The following is a 22,424-nucleotide window of genomic DNA, read 5'->3' as shown; positions in this document are numbered from 1 at the left end:
GAGACGTATTGAAGGTTAACAAATGTCAGCGATGGTTTAGGAGATTTGCAGAAAAAAATTTTGATCTCTTTGATCGTCCTCGATCTGGAAGACCTCTTACTCTAGATGACGATGCTCTTAAGACTCTCATTGAATCAAATCCAAAACAAACCATACAAAAATTAGCAGAGAAACTTAATTCATCATGGTCAACTGTCCAAGAGCACTTACATAAGAGTGGCAAGGTTCTTAAACAGGGTGTATGGGTACCGCATGAACTGTCAGAAAACAATAAAGCACAGAGAAGGGCGATTTGCAATTCATTGTTGACCAGACAACAAAATGACCCCTTTTTGGAATGAGTCGTAACTGATGATGAAAAATGGATGCTGTATAAGAATAATAAATGCAAAAAACAGTGGCTTTCTCCAAATCAAACTCCAGTTCCAACATCTAAAGATGGACTTCATCCACAAAAGGTTCTGTTGTGCGTTTGGTGTGATATTCATGGAATTATTCATTACAAACTCATGGAACAAGGTAAGACTATCACAGCAGCCATCTACTGTGAACAATTAGAGAGACTACATCAAGCATTGTTAATCAAACGTCCTGTGCCTGTCAATCTAAAAGGGGTAATTTTGCAGCAAGATAATGCAAAACCACATTCTGCAAGAATGACTCAAAAAATTAGGCAGTTAGGATGGGAACTTCTACCACATCCTCCATATTCGCCAGATATTGCCCCTAGTGACTATCACTTATTCAGGTCCTTAGAACACAGCATAAGAAATAAAACCTTCTGTTTGCAAGATGATGTCCAAAGGAGTTTGATATTATTTTTTGCCTCCAAAGAAAAAACGTTTTTCAAAAATAGAATTCTAAACTTAGTAGATCGTTGGAATAAGGTTATAATTAACGATAGCGATTATAGAATTGAATAATGTTCATTTGTTCTTTAATAAAATTTATATTAAAAATGTAGTTCAAAAAATTGATTACTTTCCGTTTCCCCTTATATCTACTTGTCCCATATCTGTTTCATGGCTAACTGGACCAAGGTGTTTATCCACAAGGATCTCATCTGACTCATGTTCTTTTATTTCTTCAGTAGAGCTATCTTCTAATATGGACCACTAGGCTTTTTCCATGGGTTCTTCAGCCTCTTCATTGCTCAGGTCATGAATGAGTATCTTCGCTTCTCTCCTGCACAGGTACTTGTTCAGCGAGCCTATTATTTTTTTTTTTCATCTTCTTTTTAGGATTTGCTGATTTTTCATTTTTGACTTGCATTCATGTATTTTCTTCACATCTCTAGCTCATTAGAACATTATCAAAATTTCAGATCTGAAATATTTTAATATTTATTAGAAAACGTAATCTGTATAATACCAGTAGCAGTAATAGCACCTACTCACCTAACGGCCTTATATAAGTAGCTGTGACCTGTGACAACCCAGAAATTACTAGATATATCCTGATTACAGTTCTTTTTTACAAACAAAATTACTATGACAGAAAATTCTATATCTTTGTGATACAATAAAGTTAATACATAGAAAATTTATAATTTTCTGGAAGCTTCTAGAAAATCAACCATGCAGGCCATTATAATAATATAATGGTTGGCTGAGTGGTTAGTGTATCCGCTTTCCAGCCAAAAGGCTGTGAGTTTGAATCCCATCGTGGGCATGGATGTTTGTGATTGTCTGTGAAAATACTAGTGGTGGTGGTGGTATGCAGTAGATGGCGCTGGTGTAAATGATGACAGAGAGATGTAGAGTAGGTGCCCTCCTTTGATGAGCCTTGGGACTCCCTGGAGGTGTCGTGTAATAATAATAATATTATTATTATTAAAACAAAATGTAAATAAATGGCTTATCAAGACTTTTGTCGAAACACTGTCAAACTTACAATTTTTGTATGTATAACAAATAACAATGAACTATAAAGCAAAGAGCTTGCTGTGTAAATTGTGAGAATCGATATAATAAGGTTTGCAATAAGTGGAACCCACATTTGAAGTCTGATAGGTGTTGCATCTTTTAGCAACACCTATTAGGCTTCCAATGTGGCTTCAACTTTGCTTTATAGTTTATTGTTATGCATACAATAGATCTATGGTTGTGACTTTATCTTTGTATGGTCCCTGTGAGTTCAGCTGAACAGTCACAACCATAGATCTATTGTATGCATAACAAACTGTATAATGCATAACAATAAACTATAAAGCAAATTTGAAGCCACATTGGAAGCCTAATAGGTGTTGCTAAAAGATGCAACACCTATCAGACTTCAAATGTGGGTTCCACTTATTGCAAACCTTATTATATCGATTCTCACAATTTACACAGCAAGCTCTTTGCTTTATAGTTTATTGTTATTCGTTATACATTTGTTATGCATACAAAAATTGTAAGTTTGACAGTGTTTCGACAAAAGTCTTGATAAGCCATTTATTTACATTTTGTTTTAATAATAATAATATTGTTATTATTATTACATGACACCTCCAGGGAGTCCCAAGGCTCATTAAGGGAGGGCACCTACTCTACATCTCTCCGTCATCATCTACACCAGCGCCATCTACTGCCTACCACCACTAGTATTTTCACATACAATCACAAACATCCATGCCCACAATGGGATTCAAACTCACAGCCTTTTGGCTGGAGAGCGGATACGCTAACCACTCGGCCAACCATGCCAGCCATTATATTATTATAATTATATTTAGTATTTTTTAATTTATTAATTACCTTAATGGAAGCAAAATAATTAAAAAGTTATATGTTCACGTGACTGGCAGCATGGGGTCCTAGGTAGCGTTGCCCTTGGCTCTGTTTGTTGCTATTTTCAGTGTTAGAAATTTGCACAACACTATCAATGGAATCATCTATAAGAAGTTGAAGACCACAAAGGTTATATGTTAATGAATAAAAAAGTGAACTGGAAAATCACATATTGGCACTTCAGATGCTATCAAATAGAAATCAACCACAATCTTAAAAAGGAATTCATTTCAGAAATGAAATTGCACTTTCTCCAGAAAGAGTTTTCTGGAGAAGGTGCATATATAATATGACATATCAATATAATATGGTATATGTAGGCTTAAATGCAAGTTAAAGCTCACGTGGATAATTTAATAGAAATGAAGTATAGTACAGCACAGAAGAATGAAATTAAATGAAGATTTAAGAATTCCAATATTTTGTTTCTTTTATAGAGATAGTATAAAATATTGGGTTGCCAAATAAGTTTGTTCAGTTTATGCGTTAGTACAAGTTTATGCCGCTTCACCTGTCGCTATTGTTATGCAACCATGCAGTGCTATTGTGCAGTTGAAAGGTGACATTTCACATAACCTTTCAATGAGTTTTTGTTCGGCCTACTTCAGTTGCATGTGTGTAGCATATTTTTAGAAATGGAAGGAAATAACGTACATTACTGGCATATTTTGCTGTTTTATTTCAAAAAAGGCAAACAAGCTGCAGAGGCCCATAAAAAAAAAATGCAGCGTAAATGGGGATGGTGCCTTAACAGAATGCATATGTCAAATTACGTTCTGGAGATTTCGACCTCAGTGATCTGCCTCGCACCAGCTCCTGACCAAGGTTGATTCGAGTGTTGTGAAGGATATCGTCAACAAAAATTCATCACGAACAGTGTGGGAGATTGCTGCAGTACTGAACATATCCCATACAAGTGTTGTAAACCATTTGCACAAACTGGGATATGTTTCAAAACTTAATGTTTGGGTGCCGCATGAATTGACTGAGGCTAATATGACTGCTCACATATCCATCTGTGATTTGCTGTGACGTTGCCAAGAAAATTACCCATTTTTGAAGCGGATGATTATGGGAGATGAAAAATGGGTCTTGTACGATAACGTGGTACATAAAAGATCATGGGGGCACAAGAGCGAACCACCTCAAACAACCTCGAAAGCAGGATTGCACCCAAAGAAGATCATGCTCTCTGTGTGGTGGAATTATAAAGGTGTTACCATCAGACAGAATGATTGATTCAACTGTCTATTACTCACAGTTAACGTGACTGGCCTGTGCAATTAGCACAAAACATCCTGAATTGGCAAATCGGAAAGGAGTTGTCTTTCACCACGACAATGCCAGACCCCACACATCATTAACAACCTGGAGTAAATTGTTACATCTTGTCTCGGATGTTTTGCTGCATCCTCCTTATTCACCAGACCTGGCACCTTCCAATTACCACTTATTCCGATCATTGCAGAATTCTCTGAACGGGAAAACCTTCGCTAATGATGAGGCTGTCAAAAGACACCTGGATCAGTTTTTCGCCAGTAAACCTCAGGAGTTTTATGAACGCAGCATAATGAAGTTAGTGGACAGATGGCAAGAGGTCATTGATAAAGAGGGTCAATATATAACTGACTAGTATGTATTATATATATTAAATAAAATGTATTTCATTCCACTCTGAAAAACCGAATGAACTTATTTGCCAACCCAATAATTTAAAGCTGTAATATGCACAAAGAAAGTTTAAATAATTAGGCTTAGAGCCTCAAGTTCTAGGAAAGGCACCCTCTGTGGGTGCTGTTTAATAGCTATTTGGACATATCTTGGATAGTTCACACTCCATATTTACTTAGTTTAGGTTGATTTTTAAGAACGGCTACCAGTTTCAAAAAAAAAAGTTACAAGGAAATGTAGTAGTTTTTTCCATTCTGTCTGGGTAGTTTTCGTGGTGTGGTCTGTTAAACCTGACTATACATAAAAGAACATTTTTTTAAATATTCTTTTAGGCAGATATTAGTACTTGCATGCTTGTGGATACCTAGAACAGAAGAGTAGAGGGGAAAGAGATTGATCTTTAAGTAGCAGATAAGTTAATGCAGGATTTGAGAGCAAAGCTGATATGGGTCACAGAGTTCATGTGACATTTGAGAACTGTACAGAGATTGCATTTCTTTCAAGTTCTGTAGATTTTATACTGAATTGCCTTTTAATATGGGTAATAATAATAGCATTAACACAATCCATATAGTGTAGGTTGGTGGAAGGATTCAGTATTTTGTTAATTCTTTTGGAATTGTGACCATTAAATAAGAGTGTCTGGTGAGTATAGTTAAGTTCAGCTGCGAGGGAACAGTAAAATAGAGATTACTGAGTCAGTTAGCTAGTGTTTTCATAATAGCATATTGTTAGTAATGGGTGGGTGAGACAGTTTGAGAATCGTATCTGCAAGTGTGAGTAGGTTTTCTATATCCTGTGGAAGAAAGTGTGGCACTTTGTAGATGTGTTATTATACTGCCTAGAAAACCAGGCTGTTGTGATTTTCTTATTCTCTTGTAGATTGATTTTTGGGATGGTAGCTGTTTAGATGGTGGCAAAATCTGTCTAACATGTTTAGCCATGTGTCCAAATAAAGAACGTATCATCAGTGTTTCTTAACCAAATAGTAGGCGTAAGATAGTTATGTCAAGTTTTGTTTTGTTATTTTTTTTCCATAATGCTCCATGTAGAAATTGAAAGTGTTAACAAAAGCCCATGACAGTGCTCTCCATTTGTATATTTTGTTCATCTGGTTAAGTAACTGTATGGTAAAATTGTAGAGATCTAATGTTAGAAGGAAAACAAATATACTTTTTGCTGGTGTTAACATGTCATAAGTGGGATATTTATGATAGAAGATGACAGGATTGTGACATTCTTCATTTGTAAGCTCCTCGACTTTATTTGTAAAGTTCTCAGTCTCAACCATAGATGTCAACACTATCGGCAAGATTTTTTTTTTCTAAGTTGATACATCTGTCATAAATATCCAATTGAAATTGCTAGTCATTCTATCAAGTAGTTTGTTTTATACAGCTGTCTGAAGCAAAAGTGTTGTCTGTATCTCTTGAAATGGAAAAATTGAGTATCGTGCGGTTATAAAATTCTTTGTAAAAGAAGGCTTAACACCAAAAGAAATTCATTTGAAGTTCATAAAAGTTTATGGGCACTCTTCTCCTTTGTTTTCGACAATTAAGAAATGATCTGCCGAGTTTAAATGTGGCTGTACCAGCCTTGAAGATGATCCACGTGAAGGACATCCAAAAAAGTGTAACAAACAGAAATCATTGATCAAGTGCATGATGGTATTGGATGACCGACGAGTCAAAGTGCTGAGCCATAGGCATTTCAAAAGGTTGTGTAGGATATATTTTGCATTAAGAATTGCAAATAAAAAAGCTTTGCACAAGATGGGTGCCGCACTCACATGAAAATCTCTGAACAGTGCTTGGAGCTTTTTAACAAGAATAAAACTGATTTTGTGCATTGATTTATTACTATGGATGAGATTTGGATTCACCATTACACACCAGAATCCAAACAGCAATCAAAACAGTGGACAGAGGCCAGTTGTTCAGCACCAAAGAAGACAAAGTTGGTTCCATCAGTAGGAAAGGTCATGGCATCTGTGTTTTGGGATGCTAAAGGCATTTTGTTTATTAATTATCTTGAAAAGGGTAAAACAATAACTGGTGAATATTATTCCGCTTTTTTAACCAGACTAGATGAAATAATCGTGAAAAAAACCTGGTTTGTAGAAGAAAAAATCATCTTTCATCAGGACAATGCACCTGCCCTCAAAGGTGTTTTGGCATTTAGAAAATTAAGGGATCTGCACTATTAATTGTTGGAACATCCACCCTATTCCCTAGATGATTTGGCTCCCTCTTACTTCTGTCTCTTCCCAAAATTAAACTCATCCTCACTGGTCAGCGTTTTTCTTCAAATCAAGAGGGTGATTGCAGCTGTAGAGGGGTATTTTGCAGGTCTTACTGAGAACCACTGCAGGGGTGGGATAATGGCGTTGGAGCATTGCTGGAATAAATGTATTAGTCTTAAGGGAGATTATGTTGAAAAATAAAAAAATAATTAATTTTGAAATTATAAATTCGTTTTTTCATTGTTAGGCCGAGAACTTTTCAGACCACCCTCGTACATACACAAAGCAGAAAATTAAGATCTCCAAATGAGATCCAAAGACACTCTTATCAGCAAAATTGAAATCAAGACTAGGCAAACAAGTGTTCTAGGAATGGTTACTAGCCTCTGATGGAATTCTAGAACCTCATCAAAGGAACTTCACCAGGGTTCAAGATACAAAAAGTTGATTTAATTAGTCTCTTTTTCAGCTTTGATTTATTTAATTTTTTTTTAACCACCAAGATCAGTAGTTAGCAAAGTCATTCATTCTGTAATTTTCTATAGTAAGATATAATTTAGCTTGTAAAGTTATTTTCATTATTGTCATGCATTAAGAAAAGATGTTACATAAAAATGCAACATCTCCTGGAGACTTTACCATAAGTAAAAACTATTAACTGTTATAGATGTTTTTCCAAATTAACAAATATTTCAAGAAATAGAGAGAATAGTGATTTAGATAAGATTAATATATATATATAACATCGTAATATCTAAATTACAGAATTTTGTGTTATAACTTCCATTATAGTCAGATTTCTTTATTGATGTGTACTTTCTTTCTGATTTTTATAAGTTGTTTTCCTTATCTAGGTATGTCCAACGTATCCTCAATCTGTGATTGTACCTAAAAGTATTGATGATGAGATGCTTATAGCAGTTGCTAATTTTCGCTATTTAGGTAGATTTCCGATTCTTAGCTACTATCATAAAGAAACCAAGGTAAACAACATCAGTTTGAATTTAAAGGGATTTCTGTGCTTAAGATGTCCTTATTTAATATAAACTTATTGAATATATTGCAGAGCCTCAAATTTGCTGGCACTCTAGCTAAACATGGAAAGTACATTTAAAGAAATATTTACTGAAATTGAAAGAAAATTATTTTTAAAATACAGGATTTCCAAACTAAAGCAACCCAGGATTTTAAGTGCAGATATTTTCAAATCAAATTGTTGCTAGTTACTTAACCTAAGAAAGTGCATATACAGACATGCAGAGTTTTGCATGTCTGTATATGCAAATATCCTCTTCTCATCAGGAGGTATCAAGATAGCAATATTTCAACAGAAGAATTTGTGTGTTTTATGGTGTACAATCATTGGGTCAGTATGCAATAAGAACTAGAGAGATGCCAACTGGCATATCCACCTGATGATAGACATAACAAGTGGTTATTAGTGTGATCAGTTTAAAGAAACTGGTAACAATAAGAAATATGTCTATAGGGCATGCTCAAGAACTTTTGGATACCCATTTCCCAAATAGGTTGTTTAATAAAAATGATCAGTTTACTAGCCAATTTGTAGTCACAACCTGCCATCCTTAGAATTTTCTTTTCTTTGATTACATTGAGAATAATGTGTATATATCAAAAGTGATTTCACTGCAAGTGTGAAAGTCAAAATTAGCCATGCTGTAGCTATAGTTTACAGAGATGGATGACATTCATATCAAACTTAATTATCATAAATGATAAACTTTGCATTCCAGTATTATTATTATTATTATTATCAGCACCTCTGTATCATAGATGTTTTCCGTACACTCACTGTACACTGTAAGAAAAAAGCTTTGACCTCTCAATCTTCCTGACCACACCCTTAGTTAATTTCCACAATGACCTAGAGTTCTGTAGGAAGTTTTTGGTATTGAGACCACATTGTAATATGAGGAGTTTATTCAAAATAAACAATTAAAACCTGACAAGTTTCATGGGTCATAACAATTAAATCATCAGGGATAGTGGTACATAAAAATTTTATACAACTAAAGCCTATAACAATTAATCGCACATATTAGATGCTTTTGATAACTTCACAACTGTTAAATAAGTGATAAACCAGAATACAAATGACAAATTCATTACTGTATGCTTGTTGGGACATTGCTAGTTGTTGCTATCATGTTCTGTTTTATCACGCATGCTATATCCTAGGTCCATGGCAGTTAAATTTTTGACAAAAGCAGACCATACTTGATGTAAAATTAAGCCTTGATTTTTATTGCATTATGTAAAGATCCTAAGCATTTGTGAGACTTCTTTAAATTTTCTTGTGAAGCAGTTATTATCAATATATGACAGGAAGGAAGGCTATTTAGGCCAGATAAGAAGGTCGGAGGAAGTCCACATGTCTGAACACGTAAAAGACGTTGAAAAAAAGAAGAGAACATAAATCAGGCCTGGCATTCCACACAACTACTAGTAGCCATCGAGTACTCTGCCAACAAATAAAAATGTTATATATATTGATAATAACTGTTTCACAAAAAAATTTAAAGAAGCCTCACAAATGCTCAGGATCTCTACACAATGCAATAAAAATGCAATAAATGCATTTTTTACATAAATGCATAAAGAAGCCTCACAAATGCTTAGGATCACTACACAATGCAATAAATCAAGGCTTAATTTTACATCAAGTATGGTCTGCTTTCATGTAAAATTTAACTGCCGTAGACCTAGAATATAGCACGAGTGACACCACAGAATGTGATATCAAAAACTAGCAATGTTCCAACATGCATACAGTAACAAATTTATCATGTGTATTCTGGTTTATCAATTAACAGTTGTGAAATTATCAAAAACATCTAATATGTTTTTGATAATTAATTGTTGTAGGCTTTTGTTGTGTAAAGCTTTTATGTACCACCACCACTAATGATATAAGTGATATGGCACGTGAAACTTGTTGGGTTTTAATTGTTTATTTTTCATTAACTCCATGTATTACAATGTAGTCTGTTGAAAGTTTATTTTTCACTTGGTTAGAGTATAATAAAATTAGTTTAATCCTTTTTCCAAGTGTGAGCAAACAAAGTTTGCACCTGAAAGTATCTTCAGGACTGGGGTAAGGTGGTACATCACCAGGGCAACTCGTTGCAAAGGTGGAGTAAGCTACCAACACTCCTATCTCAGTATCTCCTATAATGCAAAACACATCTCCTTGCAGATATGTCTCATGTTATGCATTAAGGGAAGGGCCACTACCCAGACTAGTTTCGACCTTTATTGAAGTCTCTTCAATGGGAGCCAGGCCCAAGTGGAGATACTTTCAACATCTTTCTCTAAATCCAGAGTAATTTATTAAAAAAGGGTGGCATACCATTTGGCAACTCCTATAGTTAGAGATGACCTGCTAATGCTTCTGCCTGGTATCTCCACTTGAGCCTGGCTCCCACTGAAGAGGCCTCAATAAAGGTCGAAACTAGTCTGGGTAGTGGCCCTTCCCTTAATGCATAACATGAGACATATCCGCAAGGAGATGTGTTTTGCATTATAGGAGATACTGAGATAGGAGTGTTGGTAGCTTAATCCACCTTTGCAACGAGTTGCCCTGGTGTTTTACCACCTTACCCCAGTCCTGAAGATACTTTCAGGCGCAAACTTTGTTTGCTCACACTTGGAAAAAGGATTAAACTAATTTTATTATACAATGTGGTCTCAATGCCAAAAACTTGCTACAGAACTGCTTAACCACAAAAACTTATGTGTAGACCAAGAGTTCTACCCCACTTGCCATAAACTTCAAAATCTCACTGGTATTTATATTATATGATCCCCCCTTACTAACTTGTATATTTCTCAATCTGAAGATCATGTTCTCTGACTCTCTCCTTATATATATGCCAGTTATCATCTTGGTTACCTACATCAGAATCTTTTCAACAGTCTCCCCTTCTGCTTGGAACCCAGGTTACTCTATCTGCACATAGCAGTCCAGATGTGGGTCTTTTCATAGCCCTGTAAAGTGGGAGAATAACTTCTTTTTCCCTCCAAGTATTCTTTTTAACATTGTAGTTATCCACCGTGATGCCTTAACCACTATAGCAACGTGATCCCTAAATTTTAATTCTCTGATCACCATAACAATCAAGTCTCTAGTTTCATCAAGTAATATATTAACATATTAATGGAAATTTACTTGCAGCAAATTCTCATTAATATATTACTCTTCTTGCATTTTTCTCAATCCAAAAACCATAACCTTGCACTTGGAAACATTAAATTGACACTCATGTAAAACTCGATTGTAGCTTAAAAATATCAAAGTGCTTTACATCGATTTTTACATAGGTCAAGTCTCATGAGAACTGTAAATAACCTTGTTTGTTTCTATGTATATTTTGCTAAATATTAATGTAGTTAGCCCTATGGGAAGTGACCGTATTTACTGTTTTAACATCAAAAACAAAGGCAATGCTTTGCCATCGGAACTTTGTATATAGCTATGTGTAAGAGCACGGGAAAGTTGTTTACTAGTTTTGTGTATGAGAAAGTGCTTACAAGCTCTGTGCACAATACCTTTAAAGTTAGTATCAAAGAGGTCTGCTAGTTTTAGAGACAAGTTTCCGCTGCCTGGCAAAATACGATCAAAAGAATGCACGGAGGAGAACAAAGAGCGGGTTGAACTTAAGAGAAGATGAAAGAGTCATGCCGAATTCTTCGGGGTTTACTATTAGTGCAAGGTCCCAAGATTGCAAAATAAAAGGGGACTGAGCCGAGCATAAGGATTTCCAGTCGCTGCCAGAGAGAAGGCTTCCAATCGTCAGCAGAGAGTCATCAGAAGTCACAACCAGAGGCAGTCGGAACCAGAGTGGAGGCGAGCTGCAGACCATAAGCGGAGTCCGAACCAGAGCAGTGGCTTCATGTTGGAGGCTTAATGGATATTTTACAACACTCAAAGAGAATTAAAATAGAATTTAATACTTCCTATATTTCGTCCTAGTCACTAGGACATCTACGGGGATTACAAAAACAATTTAATGTAACATATACACAAATAACAAACAATACTAAGCCCAATCACGTGGGTGACACTAAAGTCCTATCTAGGTAGAGCGCCCTCTAAGGGCAGTAGTAGGAGGCCTGGAATGTAAGGTGGGAACTCTGGTGATGAGTGTCACCAGAATCAGAATAATAATTACTCTAATATCAACATAATCAGAATCCAACAAATTTGTTGGATTCTGATTATGTAGATATTAGAGTAATTATTATTTGCTTCAGAATCCAACATGATCTTCCATCACAAAGGCTACATTTGTAAATATTATTTAATGTAAATAACTTAAATTATAATTTGATATCATGTAATTACCTTAATTATATCTAATATTTAATTGTTTAATCAACGATATGTGTTAATAGTAATAAGATTCTGTATTAAATATTATTAAGCTATTTTATTTATTGTTATGTCAATATTATAAGAACTTGTATTTGTAATTTAACTACGCATTTATTGAAATGCAAATATTCTATTTATTCTTGTTTGTGAAAGTTTAACGTTATGTAATAACTGAATGTAGTGGTATAACCTTATGTAACGTTAGCGAAAATTTTTACGTTTATTTGTTGTCATGGAAACGCGTGAAATAAACGAGCGCGAGTGGAACAGAGCGAGGGCTGGAAAAAGAATAATAAAAAAATATAAGAGGTAACAAGGTGGAGTCGGAACGGAATTTTGGAAGTAAAAGGTAGCAAGGGGAAAGCTAGAGAAGTAGAAGTAAATAAAAGGTTCTTAAGGGTAGGAGTTAAGTGGACATTTTCTTTATAAGTGAGCAAGGACGAAACGAATTTTATAGTTAGCTGAAGGTGTAATCAGCAGTAATAATAAAAAGGAAATTAATGCTACAATCGGATAAAATAAAAAGCTGGACGTTTAAGGAAGAATTCTGAATAAACCCAGCTGGTCTAGAATTGTGGCTTATTTCCGATTTACCCTAAAAAGAACCTCACAGTGTTTTAATTAGTTTATGAGTGATTACGAGGATAGATGAAGTACCCTGAATTTGATGTCTAGAAATCTGAAGTGCGTTTGATAGTGCTTCAAGTATAACTATGGATAAGTCTTGTTGATGTGTTATTTTTTTAGTAAGACAAATAAATTCCAAAAGTTTGCTCACAACATAAATGATGTACTAGGAACTATTTCCGGTAAGGTTTATCATAGTGTATTATTTCTATGCTTGAAGAATTGTGTGTTAATTACGCTATGCTTAACGCTACTCTAACTGTGGAAACTCTTCGTTAATAAGAGTTGGAGATAAGAATTGTTTGAAAGATATTTTCAGCTATTAGTGCTTGTGATATTTTGAACTTATAGCATGACTGAGAATTGTGTGAAAATTAACTAGATTGGATGTTCTGCTTATTTGATTTAAGTGTAGAAACTTTGTAACCCAGAAGCTGAGAAAGTGCATGTGAAGACTTAGAAGATTGTGCTAATGTGATTAACTTGACTTAATGTTTGACTTGTTTCTGCTATAAAAATTAGAAGTAATATTTATGTATGTGTTATGTAACCTATATTAAATGTTTCATTTGTTAATCTAACTATTATATTTGCCTGAATTTCTTTTTACTGCACCATTCACAAAAATTTGAATCTAGCGGGAATCCCAGAAAGAAAATAAATACTTCGGCCTGATTGAATGAAAAGACTGCTAACTAACTTTGAATTGATCCTACTATTTCATATAGACTTATCTAAGGATAGAGTGGTGCAGTATAATAGAAATTTCTCTACCCTTGGATTGGTGATCAATTTACAATTAGTTGTATTTTATTTATGAAAGTGACTTGTAACAAGATGGCGGATTCGAACACAACATGAAAATAGAACGTCACGACAAGACTTAGGCAGTCATGACTGGTGGTTGGAATGTCTAAGAATTACTGTTTCCTATATCTTGGGAGTTTTACACAACCCTATTTATTGAGGTTCAGTTGGTTTTTCAGATTGCTGCTGTTTCCAAAAAATGGGCTCCTCTCTCTCTCTCTCTCTCTTTCTCTCCCCTAAGCAACTTTTATGAGCATTTTAAAAAACATCCTCTTGATACTGCCATTTAAAACTTATTGCACAATACTTATTGTATTATCTCTCTTTCACTGACAAATTTCTTGCAGTCCATTTCCATCAGTATAATATGCTGTATTACAAATAGTATTAAAAAGCTGTATTAAAAATGGGTGGACAAGTACTCTTTAAAGCTCTAGCAGAAAGATTTACTTGATATATACAATTAAGGAAAACCTCTACTGAATGGAAAACATCAAAGACCATAATTCTGCACAAAAAAAGGTAATAAAGAAGACAGTAATTACAGACTCATCTGTCTATTAACTAATAGAAAGATGCAGAGAATACCACATTCCACTTTGTCTTCTTTTTATAGATTTTAAAAAGGCATTTGACACTGTTGAACATAACTCAGTATTCCAAGCTTTAATAGAACAAGAAATAGAAATAGCATACATCCAGCTCATAAAAGATATCTACAAAGATGGCACAACAAATATCACTCCTTTCAATCACCCAATTAAAATTAACTTAAGTAGAGGAGTACATCAGGGCAATGTCTTATCACCTAATCTCTTCTCATCTACTCTGGACAGCATCATTCGAAAAACTGACATGAAAGATGGAATAAACATTGATCATGAAATGTTGAATATCTTATTATTTGCTGACAATATGGTATTAATATCTCACTCCCCTGAACTCTGAAATACATCTGGATCAAACAAGATGGATGAAAAATGATAAAACAATACTGTAAAGATTATACAATCACTCTAGAATCCCACACCATCTAAAAAGTTGAAGACATCTACCTCGGATAGTCCATAAAAATGAATAATGACATATCAAATGAAATAGAAAGGAGAAAAAAAGCTGCTTGGATAGCCTTCAACAAAATAAAATCAACAATCACCAACCAAAACATAGATATAGAAATAAGAGCCCATCTTTTCAATAGTCACATCGTTCCAGCATTAACCTATGGCAGTGAAACATAGAACACAACTTTAAAAGAAGAACAAAGCTTAATAACAACTCAATGTACAATAGAAAAAAACAATGTGCAATATAAATAAGATAGACCACGTAAGACACACGCAGAAATCAGGAAGAAGTCTGGACTCAAAGATGTAATAAAAGCAATCTACAACAGCAAAAGTAGATGGGCAGAACATCTCGCCAGAATGAGAGACAACAGATGGACAATCAGAGTAACAAATTGGTTTATGAGAGATACCAAAAGGAAACCTGGAAGACCAGCCTTCAGGTGAGAAGACCCAATGATTAAGAAAATGGAAAAGAAAAGCCCAAGACAGGAATAGCTGTACTCTTTATGGCCTGCAGTCATGGAGAAATCCTGACTGAAATCACAGGTCCATCAAGGTAATTACAAATAGTGTAATACACTATTTGTAATCTTTTGATCCCAAAACCTTATACTTACTATGCTAAACTTTCAGTCATTATCCTTTGCCCAGTGTAGTGCCATTCTATTTAACACATTCACACCGAGATGTTCAAAAAACTCCTGTTGCCGCCTTCTGGTAGATTGAGAGAATACACCTTACCCTGCCACAATTTCCTCTTTACGTATCACCAGATGCACCACGTATCACGACAAGTTCTTCTATTGTAACCAAATCTGTGTGTGAGGTGGGATGTGTTTGTTTAGTATATATCAGAAAATTATAACTAAGGAGAACACTATATTTTGTTTGAAATATAGTGTTCTCCTTAGTTTATAATTTTATAACATTAATGAGCCATTTGAAAATGGAAGATATAAGGGAGTGAAAGAACAGGTGTGAATATAAATGTTTTCATTACTGACAAATGAATTTTTAATGTTTACATTTGTGATGTTATGTGTCCTATAAGTTGCTGGAATGGAATGAATAATATTTGATCGTATAAACTAGAGATATGCATATTTGCATTTACATTGGACATAATTTTAAAAAAAAATTATGAGGAGAGGGAAAGAGATTTGTTTGCAAAATATAAATAACTAACTAATAATAAACAGTGGGTGTATATATTGGTAACTCAGAAAATAGCTATAGGGAGGGGCTAATCCAATGAAAACTAATAATGTTTATCAGATGATTTATCTGAGTATGGTAGGAATACATGTGAGTTAATGGAAAGACAAATTATCTTGCATGATTTGTCGTGCTTGTCATGTGTATTTATTTCTGTTTTATTTATATTTCACTTTTGTTTTCTAAAAATTTTCTTTTATTCACTTATGATCAGTATTTACTTTTTTTACATAATATATAAACATGAATAATTTCTGATCATCATTAGAATTATCCACTGTTTTTGTGAATCCTATATTTTTTACATTTTTTTTCTTTTTTTGTCACTAGCTCTTCTCTCTTATCAATAACAATAATATATATTAAAGAAATAGTAACTATAGTATTAAACCCTAAATATGAGGATAATCTTCTTGAATGGCAGGCAGTATCAAGTAGAGTGATGTGGGCAATATCAGAATGGGGAACTTGACAACAGACTTATTTGTGCTTATGGTCTCACAGAAGATTCTACTAAGGAAGAAGTGGACAAGACATTAGAGATTGCAGCTGATGCAACGAAATGGAAACATTGGTCCTTGTTGAAGATCTAAGCAGCAGAGTAAGAAATGATTACCAGACATATAAGAATGTTTGGTGAAAATTTGGAGAAAAAAATTGCAAAATTAATAATAATAGTAAGCACCTGCTAGGTTTCTGCTCAGGACGTGAACTAGTTATTACTAACACCATGTTCTAACATAAAATTGTGCACAAATTCACATGGAGAGAAGAAGCAAGGAATAAGAAAATTCTCATTGCCTATGTTATTGTCAACAGTGATGTTTTCCCACTGGTTCAAGACACAAGAGTATATAGAGAATTTTAAATAGGAAGTAATCACCATTTAGTGCTGAGAAGGATAAAATTGAACTTCATATGGAAAAGAAGGGTGTGTAAGAAAGTTTTGAAACAAATCAAAGTTGAACAGCTATCACATGTGAACTGTTGACTCAAATACACAAACATTATTCAAGAAAAACTGAAAGAGTTTGAAAACAAGAACCAAATCTTGGAGATTCAGTGGCAAACCCTGAAGAAAACTTGGACCAATTTAGCCAGTGAAGTATGTGGTGAGGTAATCTGCAAGGATAGAAAAATCAGAACTCCATTGTGGACTCAGGAAATTAAAAAGGCAGCCAAAGAAAAGAAGAAAGCATATCAAAAGTTCCTGACGAGGAAGTGAGTTTATGCTCTTAGGAATTACAGAGAAAATGGAAGAAAGCAAAGCATTGTGTAAAATTAGCTAAACAAAAGTCACTGGAAGACTTTGATAAGAACATAGAAAATAAATATCAGGAAGGTGATAAAATATTCTGAAGGCTATTGAAAAAGATCAGAAATGGAGGAAAGAGTACTGTAAAAGGAATTAGAGATTATAAAGGAGATATGAAAACTGAGGATAAAGGTATTCTTGATGTATGGAATAATTATTTTGAAAGATGGCTAAAAAAAAAATCAAGGCAGTGACAGCATGGTAGTAGAACACACTCAACAGGAATGCCATCTGAAATATGTATGTGTACTTAAAGTAGAAAGAGCTATCGCAAATTATATTCGACCAGAAATGCTAAAATATGGAGGTATAAAAGTTTTATAGTGGCTATACTGCATAATTCAGAAGGCCTGGTCTGAGGGCTGAGTTCCATATGATTGGAGTAGTACCATCTATAAAAAAAGGGAATAAAACTGAATATGAGAATTACAGAAGAATTTCTCTACTGAGTGTTCCTGGTAAAATTTATGCATGTATTCTTGAGAAACAGCTTTGAAGAATTGTGGAGGAGAAGCTTGGAGAAGAACAAGCTGGGTTCAGGCTTGTTCTTCTCCAAATAGAGGTTGTCAGGATTAGATTTTAACTATAAGACAAATAGTTGATAAATCATGGGAATATAACATGGTTCTGTATTTAAGTTTTGAAGATTGGAAAAGGTATATGATAAGGTGCCAAGAGGAAAGCTGTTTAAAACGTTCAAATTTATATGGTGTAAATGGATCATTATAACAAGCAATACATAGTCTCTATTTGAGTTGTAAATCATCAGTTAGAATTGAAGGAGGTACAGGAAGATAGTCTGTTGTTAAGTCAGGTGTGCGATAAGGGTGTACATTATCTCCACTGATATTCATCATCTTTTTGGATCACATTATGATGGAAAGCAGTATTAAACCTGATATTGAAATTGGAGATATTAATATCAACTCTATGCACTATGCAGATGATGTTATACTTTTAAATAAAGCCAGGACAAGTTTGCAGGGTTTCCTGACCAAATTGAATAACTGCTGTAATAAATTTGATATGAAAATCCACGTTAAAAAAGACAAAGACAATGAAAACATCAACTGCATCCTGAATGGAGAACCTATAAAACAAGTAAAACATTTCAGTTATTTAGGTGCACTTTTAGTGAAGATGGCAAATTAAATTTGAAAATAGACAGCAGAATTAGCAAAGTCAACTGAATAAATTTATATAGAATAAGAGAGAGAGATTTGTCAAAACACTAAACTAGCTGTATACAAGACAGTGTTCAAACCAATTTTAACTTATGGAGCTGAGAGCTGGGTTAGAAATGAAACTCTTGATCAAAGACTGGAGACCACAGATATGAGAGTTCCTGAGAAAGATTAGAAGAGTGAACAGATGGCATCACTGGCAATATCATATTAAAAATGAGAATATTAGGAAAGAAACAATGAAATTATCAGCATTCAAGAATGTGTTAGCAGAGCTGATCTCGGGTGGTATGGTCACTTAGACAGAATGAGAAGAAAGATTAGCAAAACAGGTGTTCTTTGCCAGGCTGGCAGGAAAAAGACCCAGAGGAAGAGCAAGATTTAAGTGGATTGATATAGTATAAAGTGGCTTATTTTGTTTTTGAAATCCTTAGAGTTTAAATTATACATGTTTTGGTCATAAAGTATTACAAAATGAAGATTTATTGTTACATAGACCATATATTTACAACGTACTTAAGCTCTTACAAATTGCCTACCGGTTTCGCTAGTAACTGACCAGCTTTCTCAAGGCTTGCATAGTACAAAAAAGAGGTAAATGCAAAAAAGGTTTCAAAATACAAAGAACCGTTAGTACCTGTTAGGTAGCTAGGGTGACACGTTCGCGTGACATAACTACTCAGCATCATGAACACGTGTTACATGCAAACGCGTAATATGGTTATTTGCGTACTGTAGCTCTGTTGAACTGAGGGAGTTAATTAGATTTTTCCAGGTATCGTTCAGAATGGCCCCTTGATTTCTGTTTAGGTTACTTCCCGTACGTAGTACAACTGCCGCTTCTTTAAATACTCGATGCCTGTAATCCTCGTCTACGTAGGGCATGGAGCTGTTATTCCAGTCTATAGTGTGGTTCGAAGTTGAAAAGTGATGTGCCAATCCTGAGATGATCGTTCTGTTGTGATTAACATCGCCTATATGTTCTTTCTGTCTTATTTCCAGGCTTCTCGAAGTCTGTCCGATGTAGGAAAGACCGCACGTGCATGGGATATTATACACACCTGGATATTTATAAAATGGCACACTGTCTTTAGGGGATCTTAGGACCTGTCTTATGCTATTTGTTGGTTTAAATACAACCCTGATGTTATGTGTCTTTAACAATCTTGCAATTTTTGTTGAAGTTGAACCTATAAAGGGGATGACTGCTGTTGAGATATGCTGGGCAGCTGTTCTTTCTTGTTGGTTATCTTAGAGTTAATCCTTAGAGTTTTTTTTATATAAGGTGAAGTTTTTCCTAAATGTGGTGGTATTTTGTTAGATAGATATTTATAGAGGTAATATTTTGATGATTATCTTGATTCCACTGTGGATCTACGTGGAATTCCCATCTTGTTTATTTTTGGAGCATAAATATGTTGAATAACCAGATGTTTTGAAGTAGTTCATTCTTTCACCTCTTTGGGCCAGTTACAGCGATGTCATGTTGAATTACATGATGAGTAAATAGAGAACTAGAGGTCATCCTAGGTTGTGTGAGAGTGTGATTAGTAAAGATGTGAGGATTACAATTTTTTGTTTAGTGAGTGATGAATGACTGGAATGAATTGCCAGAAGTAGTTGTGAGTGCTTTGACACGTAAAAATGAGTTTTAAGGAGCGATATGATAGGTTGTGTGAATAATAGTTACTGTGGGCCTTTCACAGTAGCTTTTCTGACTCCATGGAGATGCCAGTAATAATAATATAATGATAATAAAACCATTTAGTTATCTATATTTTTAGTAGGTTACTGTCATTTTCTATTTTATAGAAGTCCCATGATGCAGTCATAACTTTTTAACTGTTTAGCCACATTAACACACATACCTAGAGCAGAGGACTTCTGATCTGATGGCTCAGTTCTTTCCACTGAATTATCTCTGTCACGCTTTTTTAACCACTGGATATAATCCCTAAAAATATATAAAATATTGCATCTCCCTTCCCCAATGTACATGGCACCTTTGGCTTACCCTATTCTACTTTGTACAGAATGTTAACATCTGCCTTAGATGGAACGATTTCTTCAATGAAAACAGCAATCCTGCAATGGAGGCTATTACAAATCTGAATATTGTTGTGCTTTGTGCTCTGAAAGTATTAAGTGCTATATTGGATCTAGCAGAATGTTGGCAAACTTAATATAGTCTGTTACAAAATAAAATTTATTTTGCTTTTATTATGCTATTGTGAGTTAATGTATAAAAAAAATCATGATAATAGGCAAAGTTAGAGTATTTCTACACACTTCCAACTCTCCTTTTATTTTTATTATGAATGTTTATTATACAAGTATATGCCCCAACTATGGACCATCCAGATGAAAAGATAGAAGATTTCTATGAAACATTAGAATCCACATTAAATAATTCTAAAGACTTCTACATAATTATAATGGGTGACTTTAATGCCAAAATTGGAAGCAGAGATGACCATCTGAACTCCATCGGTAAATTTGGATTTGGACAGAGGAATGAAAGAGGAGAAAGACTTATTGAATTTGCAGAAGAAAATAACTTTTATTATGAACAGCTTTTTCAAGAAGAAAATCAACTGAAAATGGACTTGGAGAAGCCCAGTTGGACAAACTTACAATGAAATAGATTTCATCCTCTCCAACAGAAGATATATAATAAATAATACCGAAGTGCTTAATAGATTTAACACAGGAAGTGACCACAGACTAGTAAGGACAAAAGTATGGATCAACAAAAAATGGGAACAGAATAAGCTCATAAGAAAAAAGTCCAATTTAGTGAATCTACAAAACCTCTACCACAATAAAAGCTGTTATAGAGAATCACTCAAAAATGAACTAAAAAAGTTAAACACAGCTACTACCATCAATGATGCTAATGAAATATAAAAATCTATATTGAATTGTGCACTAGAAATAGGAGGTGTAAAAAGGCACCAAGGAGAGGAAAAACTAAGACAGGATACCTTAAATCTGATGAAGAAAAAAAGAGATATGAAAACAGATTTGAATGACACCAATAAAATAGAATATGCGGAAATTTGTAAAACGATACGTAAAAGGATGAAACATGAACTTAGATCTTATAATACTAGAAAATTAAAGAAACAATAGAAAACAATAGTAATATGAAGGTCCTGAGTTGAACATTATCAGTTGGAACAAAGGAAATAGCTGCTGTAAGAGGAAAAAATTGTGAACTTATAAAAAAAATAGAGATGCAATAATCAAAAGAATTCAGGAATTTTATACTGAACTCTATGAAGACAAAGACCGGGACATCCAAGAATCATCTATGGATAACTCGAGTGAGGAAGAACGTGATGCCCCTGAGATCTTACAAGGTGAAGTGGAAATGGGACCGCGGGAAATGAAGAATGGAAAGGCCCCAGGAGAAGATGGAATTATGGTAAACTTCTTAACATTCTTCCTCACTTCTGGGAGGAAGTGCTGTCATCAAACAGCTGACTAAACTCTTTAATAAATGCCTAAAACAGAGAAAAATTCTGAAAAATTTGAACAACTCACTTCTAATATTAATTTTTAAAAAGGGCAATAAGGAAGAAATTAAAAACTACAGACCTATAAGCCTACTCCCCACGATATATAAAGTTTTCACAAAAATTATAAATAATAGAATAATATCTAAACTGGAGGGAATGCAATCCTGTGAACAAGTTGGATTTAGAAAGAATTACAATACTTTGGACCATGTTCACACATTAAGACAGCTCATTGAAAAATCAATTGAATACAATAAACCCTTATGTTGGGCCTATATAGACTATGAAAAAGTTTGATTCAGTTAAAACATCTGCAATACTAAAAGCACTTGAAACCCAGGGAACTGAGAAACCACATATTGAAACACTAAAACATATTTACAATAATGCAACTTCTGTAATTAAATTATATAAAAACAGTGAAAAGTTCCCAATACAAAAAGGCATTTGTCAAGGCGACACCATATCTCCCAAATTATTTACAGCTGCACTAAAGGAAGTCTTTAGAAGCCTTGATTGGGAAACAAAAGGAATAAACATAAGTGGAGAAAGGCTGCATCATCTGAAATTTGCAGATGATATTGTCCTGATAGCAGATAATCTTGA

At 34.3% G+C, this 22,424-nt stretch overlaps 1 protein-coding gene across 7 annotated transcripts in view; it reads left to right on the top strand.

Annotated features, from left to right (window-relative positions):
- Positions 1-22,424, top strand: part of LOC150094718 (myotubularin-related protein 9) — a 282,350-nt gene that overhangs the window by 82,653 nt on the left and 177,273 nt on the right. For all 7 annotated transcript variants that reach the window (XM_090410951.1, XM_090410948.1, XM_090410952.1 and 4 more), the window contains one exon: positions 7,539-7,667. In XM_090410951.1, the coding sequence (XP_090267077.1) occupies positions 7,539-7,667 (129 nt within the window). The remainder of the gene's footprint in view (positions 1-7,538; positions 7,668-22,424) is intronic.

The sequence above is a fragment of the Typopeltis vanoorti genome, chromosome 21 (assembly GCF_054136105.1).
Source record: "Typopeltis vanoorti isolate ZY-2024b chromosome 21, IOZ_Tvanoo_1.0, whole genome shotgun sequence".
In the NCBI taxonomy this organism is placed as follows: Eukaryota; Metazoa; Arthropoda; class Arachnida; order Uropygi; family Thelyphonidae; genus Typopeltis; species Typopeltis vanoorti.
Note: the sequence above shows the minus strand (reverse complement) of the source record. Positions and strands in the feature narration are given on the sequence as shown.